The sequence below is a fragment of the Triticum aestivum genome, chromosome 6B (genome assembly GCF_018294505.1).
Source record: "Triticum aestivum cultivar Chinese Spring chromosome 6B, IWGSC CS RefSeq v2.1, whole genome shotgun sequence".
Lineage (NCBI taxonomy): Eukaryota > Viridiplantae > Streptophyta > Magnoliopsida > Poales > Poaceae > Triticum > Triticum aestivum.
This window is the reverse complement of record NC_057810.1, coordinates 580,554,404-580,568,544: the sequence shown is the minus strand read 5'-3', so window position 1 is coordinate 580,568,544 and position 14,141 is coordinate 580,554,404. Positions and strand designations below refer to the sequence as shown.

Genomic DNA, 14,141 nt, shown 5'->3' with positions numbered 1-14,141 from the left:
TGGGGAAGTACTATTAACTGACGATCGTCACCCAGGAGAGATTTCGCAGCGATCCACCATCTTCAGTCGGATTCGTCTGCACGAATCTTGACGCAGGATACGTGCCACGTCCAGTGGCGGAGCTTCAGCTGGGCCACTCCTCCCCAGCCCACGCAAAATCTTCTGGTAAAACTGGCCCAGAACTCACATTTTTAGCTGCCCCCAAGCCCATTGCTCGTCCAAGAATCAGGCCCCAGCTCCGCCACTGGCCACGTCGGATCCCCAAACCCGTGCGCTATAAGACTAGCCACAGTAAACATATGCATGTTACTAGTTTATGTTACTACTTCTACAATGAGAAGTAACATATGTGTGATGTCATTTATTAGGTTATAAACTCATCTTGCCTTGGTATGTGTGATGTTACTCATAGTATTAGTAACTAGCTATGTTACTACATGCCTCTCTTTCTTCATTAATTATTTGCCATATCATCTATTTTTTCTAAATATGTGTGATGTTTCCATCTATGTTATTTTTATTGTGGGTAGTCTAAGAGAAACTCCAGCGAACTGTATCTTCTATTCCTAAATAATTACAGCCCACTATTTATTTTTTTAAGCCATGCAACTATGCCACATAAGCAAGTCATGCATGCATGTCATAAATTACATTTCTTTACATTACACTATATGCATGCAATGCTGCCACATCATAAATTCATGCATGTTAATTATTCAAAGTTTATTTTTTGTACTAGATTTTGTATTAACAATATATGTAGCATATTTATGTTGGGCGATTGTAGCATACCTATAAAGTTGTCCCTTCTCATTTTTGTCAGAAATGATATTTTTTAATTGAAACTCAAGTTCTTAGACGCTTTGTATTTTTTATATTACATTTTCCTTCCATTAGTTTTAGATGTTTTTGTAGCAACTATTTATGCATTTATTTCTGGAACATTTCCCACGGCAACGCGTGGGGCAACATTTAGTTATAAAGTACTAGAGCCAGCCCATTGGCTAGGAGTGCACTCCTTCTCCTGGGCCACCTGGGTTGGAATCCCAGTTCTTCCATTTTCTTTCACCAGATGGCATTTTCTCTAGTAAAAAATCAACATGGCAGTTTATAAATGTTTGAACTATGTCACATGGCATTTTTTATATTTTATTATAAGAGATGGCATTTTTATTTACTTAAGAGATTAAGAGATGGCATTTTATTATTATTAAGAGATGGCATTTTTTATCATTAAGAAATGGCATTTTTATATTAAGAGATGATATTTTTAGATTAAAAGATAGCGTTTTTATTATTAAGAGATGTCATTTTTCATTTAAGAGATGGCTTTTATTTTTAGGATACGGAATTTTATTTTTTATGTCATTTTTTGTTTATTAAGAGATGACACTATTTTTATCATGGCATTTTCTTTCTTTCTTTTTGTGTTCACATGGCACTCTCTTGTTCATAGCATTTTCATCCCAAGAATGGCAGTTTTAAAGTTTTAGAGCAATCTAGTTAGTTGCATTGACATGGTTTGATGACCAAGATTAAGTTGATCTGCGCATTTGGATCTTTTTATATTTATATTGTTATATATGAAAAAAAAAGTCAGACGCTAAATGTTACAATTATTTTATTTTTTTTACCAAGGAAGCATTGCTATCCTGTTTGGCATGAGAAGTATCAAGGACGCTTGTTACACTACAAGAACATCTACAAAAATATCATTTTAAAAAAATTATTTACTACTTATTTTGAATTTACTCATCATTTGGGAGCATATGCGTCCCAGAGCCAAAACGGCCATCCCGTATTTTATCATTTTAATTAATGACTGAATGTGAGAGTGCTACAATTGTTTAGTATACATTAACTAAGGGTGGATTATAATTTTTCATTTTATGTTAAAACAAGTTATGTGTTTGTTTAAATATTAGCTATACTAATATATCCCAACAATTATGTAGAAGTTTTATGTGGATGAAGAATTTAAGACTTAGGTGAAAGAGTGGGATAAAAAGAATAAGAAGAGGCAAACGTCTCAAAATTGGGGATGCCCAAGGCACCCCCGAGGAATTACTCCTATACAGTATGTTGCAACACCCGACTCCTGGGTGCTTCCTCGCTCGCGAGTGCCCTGCACGCGCGCCTCGCGATGGTGCCTACCTGGCGCCCTCCCCGCCATGTGATCTTTTGGGCACTCTACACTGCATCGATTTCCTTAGGGATCCATGGCGCGTGGGTCGCAGGCGCGCTCAATGTTGTAAACAGAATCTGTTGTTCAGGCGCGCAAGGTTTTGCGACCATCCACAGAACATGTTAATAGCTGCATAAAACAATGTTTACAAAATCGATAATCGGTAACTGCTCAGTCCCCTACCCGCTGTACTACCTCCATCCGGGTTTATTAGTCCCCCTTGTATTTTGGGTCAAACTTTGACGTTTGATTTAACTATCAAAAAAGAACTTATATACCACCAAAATAGCATCAATGGAAACCTCTTATGAATCCAATAATCTAAGTTGTGTGACATACAACTTATATTTTTTTGGTCAAATTTATGGTTAAAATTGGGCACAAAATACAAAGAGGATCAATAAACCCAGACGGATGTAGTAGGGGATTAAGAGGTGCTGACCAGTTAATTGTCTGATTAATTAGTTACTCGCTACTCGACTGAAAAAAACCTTAGTTACGGGCTACTCAGCGACACTCAAGAGGGAGTATTTTTCTGGATAAATGATTTATCAGCTAATTTTTCAACAACAAAATAAAAGCATAATGCCAAATTGATCTGATAAGCGAAGCGTGCATCTGCTTCTGGCTTAGAACGGTTAATTGTTGGGGCAGCGAAAATGCGCAGAGGAACTCACCTACCAAGTCCTGCCTCCCACTCGTTTGTCCTCACGATTCGCGCAGTAGTTCAATTTCGCACGAGGACACAGTAAAAAGTAAAATTTCTTAAAAAGTTTTAAGTTTCAACGATTAAACTTACGGTTTGTTGCATTAAAAACTGCCAAGTTGCAACTAGTTTCATAGATATAATTTCAAGCAATTTATTCCGTCGGTCGTAGACACAAAATAGTTGATTTTTGTCGGTTACTCGTACTAAGTTTCAACATTTAAACTTTTTTAAAAAATTATCAAAATATATTCAAAGCAGATCTTATTTAAAAACGCCAATCACGAGAAACAAAAATATGAGAACATAACTTAATTTGTAATTTTGGTTTAAATGATTTGAAACTATGAGAGCCAAAGAAAAAGGACACTAGGGACATGCACTTGTGTGCCACAAATCCTCTCCTGTTGGGGCAGCCGTTAACATACACGGGAGACTAGAGCCATGACTTCTCATCACATGTAAACAAAGAACACCTACCAGGAGCACTCGTGAAAGTGAAAGAACAAAGTAATCTTCGAGAGAGCGTGAGACCGTTCTTCCGGCAAAGACAAAACGAGCGAGACCATACAATACAAACCGGCCTCCGTGTCAAGTGCACGTCTACAAGGATACGCCGGCAGCTGGACAATCGACAGGGACGCGGCTCGACTGGATAAACACCACCGGCCCTGTCGCGTAGATGCGAATAGACTACAGCACTACTGTGCCACACAAGAGCGCCGTGGTGGTAACTGGTAACTGGGACGGGAAGGCCGGCTTCAGCTGTTCCGGGGATCGAGATGCCAGTATGCCAACCGGGGTAAAACTCTGGACGGCGACGCGTACCGGCCGCATGTGGCCGAAATCCGGGTGCGGCATGCGCTCCGGACACCGGCCGGTGCGTGGCGACGAGCCGAGCTCACCGTCTACGCGGCCTCTTTCCCCCCGGAAGGCTGGACCGCGGGGAATCGGGGACGACGGGCATGGGCGCTCCCCCCACTTGGGAGGGCTCGACGTCGACGTCCCGAATAATAAGCCCTCGTGCTGGTTTGGTATGCCAGATATCGTGTGGTGTCTCGCCAAAGAGTGTTTGCTATTGCGTTTTGCCAGGATGGGACTAGCTCGCCGTCCCAAATACTAGTATCATGCATGTATGTATGGCATTCGTGTATTGACAATGATATGTTATTGGGGCCAGGGAGGACCCTTCTAGGAGAAAAACAACCTGTTTGTTCTCATTTGGACATTGGACTGCGGTATCTGTAGGGCTGATGGAACATTTGCCAAACATATCCGAAATTGCTTCTGTATGCAACTCTGCCAAAATGCAGACAAATAAGGGACTGGGTAGGTGCCGGTCACCTGGGATATCTGCCATTGATTTCTGATCTAATGGTCAGATTGTGTCTTCTTCCTTTAACTTCCTTTTTCCTGAACAAAAGATCACATTCGTCTGCCATCTTCTTCCTCCCACCGCCTACTACCGCCCTTGCGGCTGACAATGCTCCCGTGCCAGCCTCGCCGACCCGCCCTCCCCTCAACCACTCTCCACCGCGATGCTGGTGCCACCCCCAACCATCCCTCAAACCCCGGTGAATCTCTAAATTTTTCCGCCGAACACCCCTAGATACTGGGGTCACCTGCCACCCTAAGATAGATGCTGAGGTCGTCTGCCACCCTATAGCTAACATACACCCAGAAGCTATTGCTTCTCCGGTGAGCCGGCGGCTGCTCCTTCCTTTCCTCCGACGGCTGTTGCTTCGTTCATTCGAAATCAACCGGCCCAAATTTCAATTTCTGGCAACTGACATGCATCTATTGTGTACAAATAGCAGGAGAAGGTTAAACGTAAACACATGGTAAGAGTATAACATTAGCCGAATATGACAGATTTCGGTATTTGGCTAGTAACGTAGGTATCTCGACGTGGTCTTTTCTGAACCCATGCTGGCCTCTCTGAGAGCATTACTAGTAAAACCTCTAAACCCTCAAACCCTTATAGCAGTTTTAAGGGTTGAGAAGTGCCACTTTTTGACACTTTTAAGGGTTGAAAAATAGGGGCAAAGACTAGAACCCTCAAACCAACCCTTAAACTGCTTTAAGGGTTGGATTTGAGGGTTCTAGTCTTTACCTCAACCACAACCTTTAAAAACTGTCATTTCATATATCACACATTTTATCACATTTCATCATATAACATATCACAAATTCCATCACATTTGACATAAAACAATAATCATTCTAGTTATTATTACAACACCGAATAAAACAATAATCATTCAAATTATTACAACAATGTTTGAGCAAATTACACTAATTGTTCGAATCAAATAGGACATAGAAAAGTAAAACAAAGATACATCATGGGTCAATGCGCCGCCCATCCAACTGCCAGTGGTGCTCTATTAGATCATCCCGGAGCCGACCATGAGTGGTTGCATCCTCAATCTGACGATGTGCTTGAAGAAAAGCGTGTATGCGAGAAGGGTTTCTTTCCGGTTGCACACGGGTACCAACATTGTCATAGAAACAAGGGAGGTTTAACCCGCGGGTATGCCATAAGCGAGTACCCGCATTGCCGCCGATATCTTTTGATATGCACTAAACCCCATGATACCGGCGGCGGATCTACGACGTTTAAAGTAATAGGAGGCGGCCTCACAATCGGTGACAATCTTCACAAACAAACTACGCCGCATTTGGTACCTTCTGCGGAAGAGACGAGGAGGGTATGTAGGTACCTCCGCGAAGTAGTCTTCCATCAAATGCTCGTGTCCGAGAGCGCGGTTCCGGTAGATGGTGACTCGCCCCATCTTCGACCCTCTCCTCTGATCCATCAACTTCACGCGGTTTTCAAAGGATTGCACGTCGATGAGGAGGCTCATCATCTCGACGTCGTCGTCTTGCAACAACTCATCGATGTCCGAATCGTCGGATGACGACCAACCCGACGAATCGGACAACGAGTCCATGTCGTTGTTGTTCACCTCCATCTACACAATACAACAAACAATAAATTGTGAGTGCCAACAATGAATCAAAAAGGAAAAAATAAAACAAAAAGAAAGAAAAGGAAGCATACTTGCGGGGAGCTCGGGGCGGCGGCGTGGCTGCCTCTGGCCCGCCTGGCCTCTGGCGCAGCGGCTCGAGGAGGCCTGAGGCCGGCCTGCCTCTGGCCGCTGGGGGCTGGGAGGCAGCTGGGAGGCGGGAGGCGGCTGGGGGCGGGGCCCGACGGCTGAGGCGGGCGGGCAGGGGGCGGGGCGGGAGGCGGCAGGGCAGGAGGCCGGGGGCGGGGCGGCCGGGGGCCGGGGCACGGGGCGGGAGGCGGCGGGGAACGGCGGATCCGGCGGCGGGGAGTGTGGCGCAGGGGCGGGACGGCGGCGGCGTCGAGGGGAGGCAGGGGGCCGGCCGGATTGGCGGCGGGCGACGGCCGGCGGCTTGGGAGGGAGGAAGCGGGAGGTTGGGGACGGGAAACTTCCCTCCCGCGCGACGGGGGAAGGGAGTGCGGGCTGGGGTCGAGCGCCCCCCTCCAACCCTCACTTCTACGGTTTGAAATTGGGTTTGAGGGTTGGACCCTTACTTTTTTTAGGGTTTGAGGATTTAGGGGTTTTAGTTTTTGCGTTTTTTTTTTGTTGCAACCCGTAAAAAAGCGGTTATTTTTAAGGATTTAAGGGTTTAGGGATACTACTAGTAATGCTCTGACTCCCTTGTTACACTCTAAACCCCTGTATTATTTCTTCTTTGGTACCAACTCAACTTTTTCTGCAAGCGACGCCGAATCTGGCATTGAGCAAGCTGTATTTTTGCAGGAGGATGGTACCATTGCCACCACAGGTTCGGCTCTGAGTTTGCAGGGAAATAGCTGGAGTTTATCATTCGAAAGCGCTGCCTTTAACCGTACGTACGTCTCATATAATTTCAGTACGGAATATAAGTGGCACTAAAGTTCTTTTTTTACATGGAGAGGAGTTTACCGGTGACGCTTTTCGGTGGTGCAATTTCATTTCTTCATTTCTACTACCTGTGACTGGCGATGTGGATATATACATACAGGATAGGACTTTTCAGGTAGCCAGGCTCCAGGAGCTCTCGTCTCCGACGTGTCGATAACAAGGCGAGGTGGCCCCCGCCCACAATCTGGCCGCAGCCAATCACAGATCATGGAATCGGATGGCGCATTAGCGGTAAACCAATCAGGGTACAGATAAGGCCAGCGGGCGGGTCCCGCCCCGCGAGCCTAAAGCGCAAAGCTCACTCGGAGAAAAGGGCAGCGCTGGGCCATGCCGCTCAAAGCAAATAGCCTTCCGAATCCAGTGATACTTTTTTGTCATTTCTATCTCGCAATCTTCTCGTAGGTAGCTAGGATCGCTGTGATTATACGATACCGGAAGAAGCATTGCTGTTGCGCTGGAGGTGGTCTGGTTTGTACGTTTTGGAGGCGGCGGAGATGGGTGGCTCGGACCAGAAGGCGGCCGGCGGGGCCGTGGGCGGCAAGGCGGCGCGCGCGTGCGACGGGTGCATGCGGCGGTGGGCCCGGTGGTACTGCGCGGCTGACGACGCTTTCTTGTGCCAGGCCTGCGACACGTCGGTGCACTCGGCGAACCCGCTCGCCAGGCGGCACGAGCGCCTCCGCCTGCGCGCGACGTCCCCGCTGCCGGCCGAGGGCGTGGCCGCGGTGAAGGGGTCGCCGGCGACGACGTCCAAGTGCCTTGACGTCGCGCCGGCGTGGCCGAAGCGGAAGGCGCGCACTCGGCGGCCGCCGGTCAAGAGCGTCGGGCAGCTGCTGTCGAGGCGCCTCGTGGTGCCCGAGGTGGGAGCCGGGGAGTCCTCCACATCGGACGAGCGGAGGGCGCCCGAGGAGGAGCAGCTGCTCTACCGCGTGCCGGTCTTTGACCCCGCCCTCGCCGAGTTCTGCTCGCCGCCGCCGATCGATGACTCACGCCACGGTGAGGACGTCGAAGGCGCCGTGGAGGACACGAAGGAGCACATGGCCACACCGTCCCCCGTGCAGGAGCTCCCCGATTGTTTTGCCAGTTTCGGCCCGACGGACGCCGATCTCAGGGAGTTCGCGGCCGACATGGAAGCGCTCCTCGGCCAAGGCCTGGACGACGGCAACGAGCTGGAGGACTCGTTCTACATGGAGGCCCTAGGGCTCATATCGCCGCCGGGGGAACACGGCGGGCGGGTAAAGGTGGAGGCCGACGGCAGCCTTGTCTCCCGAAGCAACGGCGTTCTGGCGTCTGGCCATGACCTGAAGCGGGAGTTCAACGGCAGCCCGCCGACACTGGTGGATGACGACGACAGTTTCGAGCACAAGACGTCGACGGCGAGCAACGGAGACGCCGTTGACGATGCGCAGTTCTTGAAGAGGAGCCTGGATCTTAGGCTGAACTACGAGGCGGTCATGGAGAGCTGGGGCAGCTCGCCGTGGACCGACGGCCGGCGGCCGTCCGGCCAGCTCGACGACTTGTTGCTCCACGACCACGCGGTACATGCACGATTTTGCAGCTTAATTCACTATATGCTCGATACAGTTAACTGTATCTAACCATCGTGCATGGTGTAGGGCATGTGGACGGCCGGAGGAGGAGGACGGCATGGCGATGCGGCGTGGCCGCCGAGGCCAAGGACGGACGAGTGGCGGGAGGCGCGGGTGTCGCGGTACCGGGAGAAGCGGCGGACACGGCTGTTCGCCAAGAAAATACGCTACGAGGTGCGGAAGCTGAACGCGGAGAAGCGGCCCCGGATGAAGGGCCGCTTCGTCAAGCGCACCGGCGGCGCGGCCGCCGCCGCCCCGTGCGCCGTCACCTGACCTAGCCAGGCCGTTGCACCGTGCGTGTCGATTGCTGCGCGCGCGGTACAGATTGCGTCGTGCTCGTCTCAGTCACGGGCATGGCATGAAATTACACACACCCACACACAAATTTGTCGAAGCTGCTTTAGTGTCTGTTTTATTCGCCGGGAATGATTTTGTCCTTTTTCGTTTCTTTCCTCGGTGATTCCGCGGCAGTGGAGAAGGGCCGGGAACACAAAGGTTTTCTGAGCTTGTTAGCTCACCGTGAGAAATGGTTTTTGCGACCTTTTTCTCTCGTTTCTACTGTGAGAGATGAGAGAAGGATAGGTGGTTCTGCGTGCATGTTATGGTTGCACTTGTACACTTGTACATTTGTACATTGTTGTAATAAATTAACATATATAAATTGGTTGCAACTCTTGTATGTACCGTGTATATCAGCAGGTCAGTTATACATTATATATCCAAACGCTTCAATTTTTGCTAGTGTTTTTACTTATTTACGGAAATGTTAAAAATTAGACAATAACTTTTTGACGCTAAAAATCTGACAATCAGATTTCCATGCGACAACTGATAAAATTGGCATGCTTGTGTATAGGATTTGTTATGTTCTAAAGTGAATACTGTTGTGCAGTGTAAAAATTTGTCAGAAAAAATTGGCATGCGTTCAATCGGGATCCGACGCATCTGAGAGTGTTAGAGTTTTTACCTGAAAATAAAATCTGAAGTCAGATGTATATTAAAATTCACTGTCCACTTTGTTGCATGTAAATAAATCTACTGCCTCCATTCCTAAGGAATACATGTCATCCTAAAAAGCGTACACTTAAACTTGTGTAACTTTTCCTAATACAACATAAAAAAGCAATCACACTGGCAAGGTGAAAATTAACATTTTACAGCTGGACAATGATAATTGCTAACCAACTCTGGCCACCACCTCCGGCGAATTGGGATATACTGTCAGTGGACGAATCTATCTGTCCAAGTGATGAGTCGGCGATGGCGGGGGATGGTGCCACGAAAGGAGGATGGTGCTATAATTTTTGTAGCATACAGAGTATTATTTCACTATAATGATGTTCTGAAAATAGAAATTCATGCTTTGATGCAAGGAATGGCTCTAGCCATCCAACATCTGGATATGCCAGTGCTTGTGCAATCTGACTCAATGGTTGCACACTATCAATCCTTTCTAATGACAACCTATTACGTTCAGCATATGGCCAATTGGCAGCTGAGATTAAGGCTCTCATGGTTGATAAGAAGTTTGTTTCCTAGAAGATTAGGCACTCACAAAATAGAGTTGCAGATCGGTTGGCTTTTTATAGCTGTACGGAGTCATGTACATCTGTCTAATTGCGTTGTGCACCTCCATGTATTGATGACCTCATGCCTCTTGATTGTAACTCTGTTCTTATGGAATAAACTCTTTCTCATCGCAAAAAAACAATAATTGCCAATTGTTTGACAGATAGCGACAGATCCGAACACATCCACCTCGCGAGGCCGAGCCATCATGAGGTAGAAACCTTTTTTTTTTGAAAAGGTCCAGCTGATGGCTGGCATATATTGATTCATAGCAGAGAGCATGCGGGAAAACAAATGGTATTGTTCGATCTTGCGATCAAGGAGTAAAAAAGAAGATCTAAAAAAAAATACCCCAGTGCTAGGCCAGCAGGTTAACTACTCAAGGTGGATCCCGGAACGGGGGCCCTAGGTGGGTTGCTCGTGCTTGGCGCCATAATTCAAAGGTCCTTCTGATGCTTGCCGTGGTTTCGGTCAGGTTTGCTATCTTGTGTCTGAAGGTGCATTGATTGCGCCGATGCCAAATGTCTCCTAACACCAGGATGATCATTGTCCTGACTGCCTTCTTGTGCTCGGGCCTTGCGTCGTTTATCATTTCCGCTATGATCTCCACATCTTTGGTCTTGTGCTGCCATTTTGCAGGGTGCAAGGAGCTGCAGCCATTTCCTTGGGCAACTCTTGTCGAGACTGAAGATGAAAAGGGGCAATTCCAGAACAGGTGTTGAGAGGTTTCCAAGTTTCTGAAGCAAAACTGGCAAAAATATTCATTTGGCCATCCTCTTCTCTTAAGCTGATCATTGCACCATAGCATGTTCTTGAGCAGCAGCCAGACCATAAACTTTAGCCGGGCCGGTGCCCACACTTGCCATGGCATCTTTCTGAACGTTGTCCTTATCATCCCTTGAAACTGACAGTTGTATGCCGAGTTGGTGGAGAAGGATCCCGAGGCCTCGTGCTTCCATTGAATTGTGTCTCAAACTTGGCCGTTAAGGTTTATGTTCTTCGAGATGAGCCATCTGTTCAGGCGGATCACATCGGGCCAAAGCTGCTGCGTGTTCCCGTGTGTCAGCAACCCAGGTGGCATTTAGGAGTGCCGCTTGGACTGTCCTATTCTTTCTTCTTGTGTTCTCGTGGAGCTCCGGAAACTCCATTTTCAGCGTTCCTGCACCAGTCTAGGAGCTGTCCCAGAAGATGGCCGTCTTCCCATCGCCCAGTGTTATCATTGTTGAGGCGTTGAAGAGATCTCTGTCTCCTCGATCGCATGGCAGCTGCATGACTACCCAGGGCCTGTTGGGTGTGATCCAAGAGACCACAACCATCTGAGTCTGAGTGCATGGCTGAAGTGATGCAAATTTGAGATGCACAGGCCACCATTGTCGACCGGGGTGCAGACCACTGGCCAGCTGACTTTGCATTTCCCGCCGCTGACTTCTTCTTCTTGGGCCTAAAGAAAACACCTTCTAATCTTGTCCACCTCGGCTAGGAGATTTTTTGGTACCTTCAGTACTGTGAGGGCAAATGTTGGGAGTATACTCAAAATGCTTCTGACTAGCACTCTCCTACCTGCTATGGACATGAGTCTTCCTTTCCATCCCACCAGTCGAGCTCTGATCCGGTCCAAGATGAACTGCAGATGAACTACGCGCAACCTAGAGATGGTGACTGGCAGACCAAGATACCATAGAGGGAACTGGGCGTGCTGTCCTCCAAAATTTTGGAGCACCTGCTGTAGGTCGATGTGGTCGCACCTGATTGCGGCGACTGATGATTTCAGAAGGTTAACTTTCAGCCCTGATGTTTGCCCAAAATCATGAAGAATGTTCATCAGAGTATCAATTTCCTCCTTCACTGGGTTGGCAAAAATGATGGCGTTGTCTGCATAAAGACTCACACGCAGCGAAAGGTCCTTGCCTGGCAGCGGGCCGAGGTGGCCAAGCTCCATGGCATGTTGGAGGAGACGATGCAGGGGGTCGATGGCAATGATGAAAAGGAGAGGGGACAGGGGGTTTGCCCTGCCTGAGGCCTCGGCAATGCATAATTTGCTTCCCCGCCGTGCCGTTCAGCAAGAAGGAGGAGGTTGACGTTGCCAGCAGAATGGCGATCCAATCACGCCATCTAGCTGAGAAGCCTAGGACTTGTAGCAGCTGAAGAAGATACTTCCAGGAGACATTATCGAAAGCTTTTGCTATATCTAGTTTGAGTAGGAGCGCCAACGTCTTTTTTCTGTGCAATGATCTAACTGCATTTTGGACGTAGAGGAAGCTATATGCGTGCTCTTCTTTGCCAGGAAGGCAGATTGGGCCAGCAAGATTATGGAGTCGATGGCGTTGGAGAGCTGCATGGAGAGTACTTTGGTGATCAGGTTAGCTATGGAGTGGACTAGACTAATTGGCCTAAAATCTTAAACTGTTGCTGCACCATCTTTCTTCGGGATTAGTACGACCAGGGCAGAGTTGAGGGAAGCAAGGTCGTCACCGGCCATGCAGTAGAACTAGTAGAATGCCTGCATGATGTCATGTTTGATAGTTTGCCAACAACTACGGAAGAAAGTTCCTATGAAGCCGTCCGGCCCCGGAGCTTTTTCTGCCGACGAGGCCTTGATCACCTCCCAGACCTCGTCTTCACTGAATGTATTGTCCAGGCCTCCCCCACAGATCGTGGGCAGCTGTAACTGGCGCCAGTCAATGGATCTTGGGCATGCTCCTTTGGAACCGAGGACGGAGTTGAAGTGCTCAAAAATGACTGCCGCCTTATCCTCGTGAGCTGTGGCAATCCCGTTGTTTGTCTGCAGGCTGTGGATGAAGTTTTTTCTGCGCCGCGAGAAAAAAATTGCATGGAAGAACTTGGTTCCCGCGTCGCCCCTCTTGAGCCATGTCAGCTGGGGTGCTTGACGTTTGCGCGCACGCTCGATCGCGGCAAGGCCGAGCAATCTCTGCTTGAGAAGCCGCCGGAGATTGAATCCAGGTGTGGAGAGGTTGCGGGATTCTTGGGCTACATCTAGGCACAGGATAATCTCAGTTGCTATGTGGAATTGTAGCTTGGCGTTGCTGAAGAGGGAGGAGCTCCAGATCTTCAAGTCTCGAGCAGTTCGCGCCATCTTGATAGGCAAGCGCTTGAAAGCACAGCCACTCTGCAATGGCCTGCTCCATGCACGATCGACCGTCTCATGGAAGTGAGCGAACCGCAACCAGAAGCTTTCAAATTTGAGGTGAGCACGACGGCGCAGAGCAGTTGCATCAGCTAGAAGTAGGGGGCAGTGGTCAGAGCATGTCGTGGACACCACCATCAGCATGCTGTAGCGGAATAGGTCTTCCCAGCTGCAGTTGCAGAAGAATCTGTCGATGCTGACGAGTGTCGGGTTTTTGCGCTCGTTGCTCCAGGTGACGACGATTTTTGCACTTGATCTCTTTCAGGCCGGCGTTGTCGATGGCTTGCCTGAACATGCCCATGATCCTATGGTTCAGGTGAATCTTGTCCCTTGCCTCGTAAATGAGGTTAAAATCTCCATCCATGAGCCACAAATCAGTTGGAGGGGGGGCATTCTAGCTAATTCAGCGAGAAAAGCAGTCTTTCTTGCGTCGTCTACTGGACCGTAGACCGTGGTGAGCCAGAAGGCTTTGGATTGCTAGAGAAGTGTCACTTTAGCAGTGATCGTGGACTCGCCTATAACATGAGAAGCTATGTTGACAACATCATTGTTCTAGAAGATTGCAGCTCCACCGCGGGAGCTTATTGCAGGGAGGACGACACATTCGGAAAGAGCAGCGCCCCCGATCTCCCTGACTATGCTCGGAGTCCAGACATCTATCTTAGTTTCCTGTAGGCAAAGGATTGCCACTTTGTTCGCCATAACTACCTCGCAAATCGCCGCGCGTTTCACCAGCTAGTTGAGGCCGCGGACATTCCACGACATGATCGGGTAGAAGCTTTCATTCATTGGGAAACATGGGTTGCTCCGGTGACTGAAAATTACTAAATGGCCTCAGGCCCAGTACAGACACAACTATACTAGCAGGGGCACGCCGGCTTCCACCAATAGCGCCCAACTCACATCGGCGAGATGCAGTCCACTCTACTGAAACGCATGAAAGGAAACCTAACTCTACTCGGCGACGTGCCACAAAACCCACACTAAATCTCGGACCAAAAAAGCACCAACACCC

The 14,141-nt window shown here is 48.5% G+C and overlaps 1 protein-coding gene across 1 annotated transcript; it reads left to right on the top strand.

Annotated features, from left to right (window-relative positions):
• The first annotated feature begins 7,130 nt into the window (after window positions 1-7,130).
• LOC123138142 (zinc finger protein CONSTANS-LIKE 16) lies at window positions 7,131-9,091 on the top strand. The gene is made up of 2 exons (XM_044558052.1): window positions 7,131-8,361; window positions 8,440-9,091. The coding sequence occupies exons 1-2, from the start codon at window positions 7,321-7,323 to the stop codon at window positions 8,683-8,685; spliced, it is 1,287 nt and encodes a 428-aa protein (XP_044413987.1). The 5' UTR covers window positions 7,131-7,320; the 3' UTR covers window positions 8,686-9,091.
• The last annotated feature ends 5,050 nt before the right edge of the window (window positions 9,092-14,141 follow it).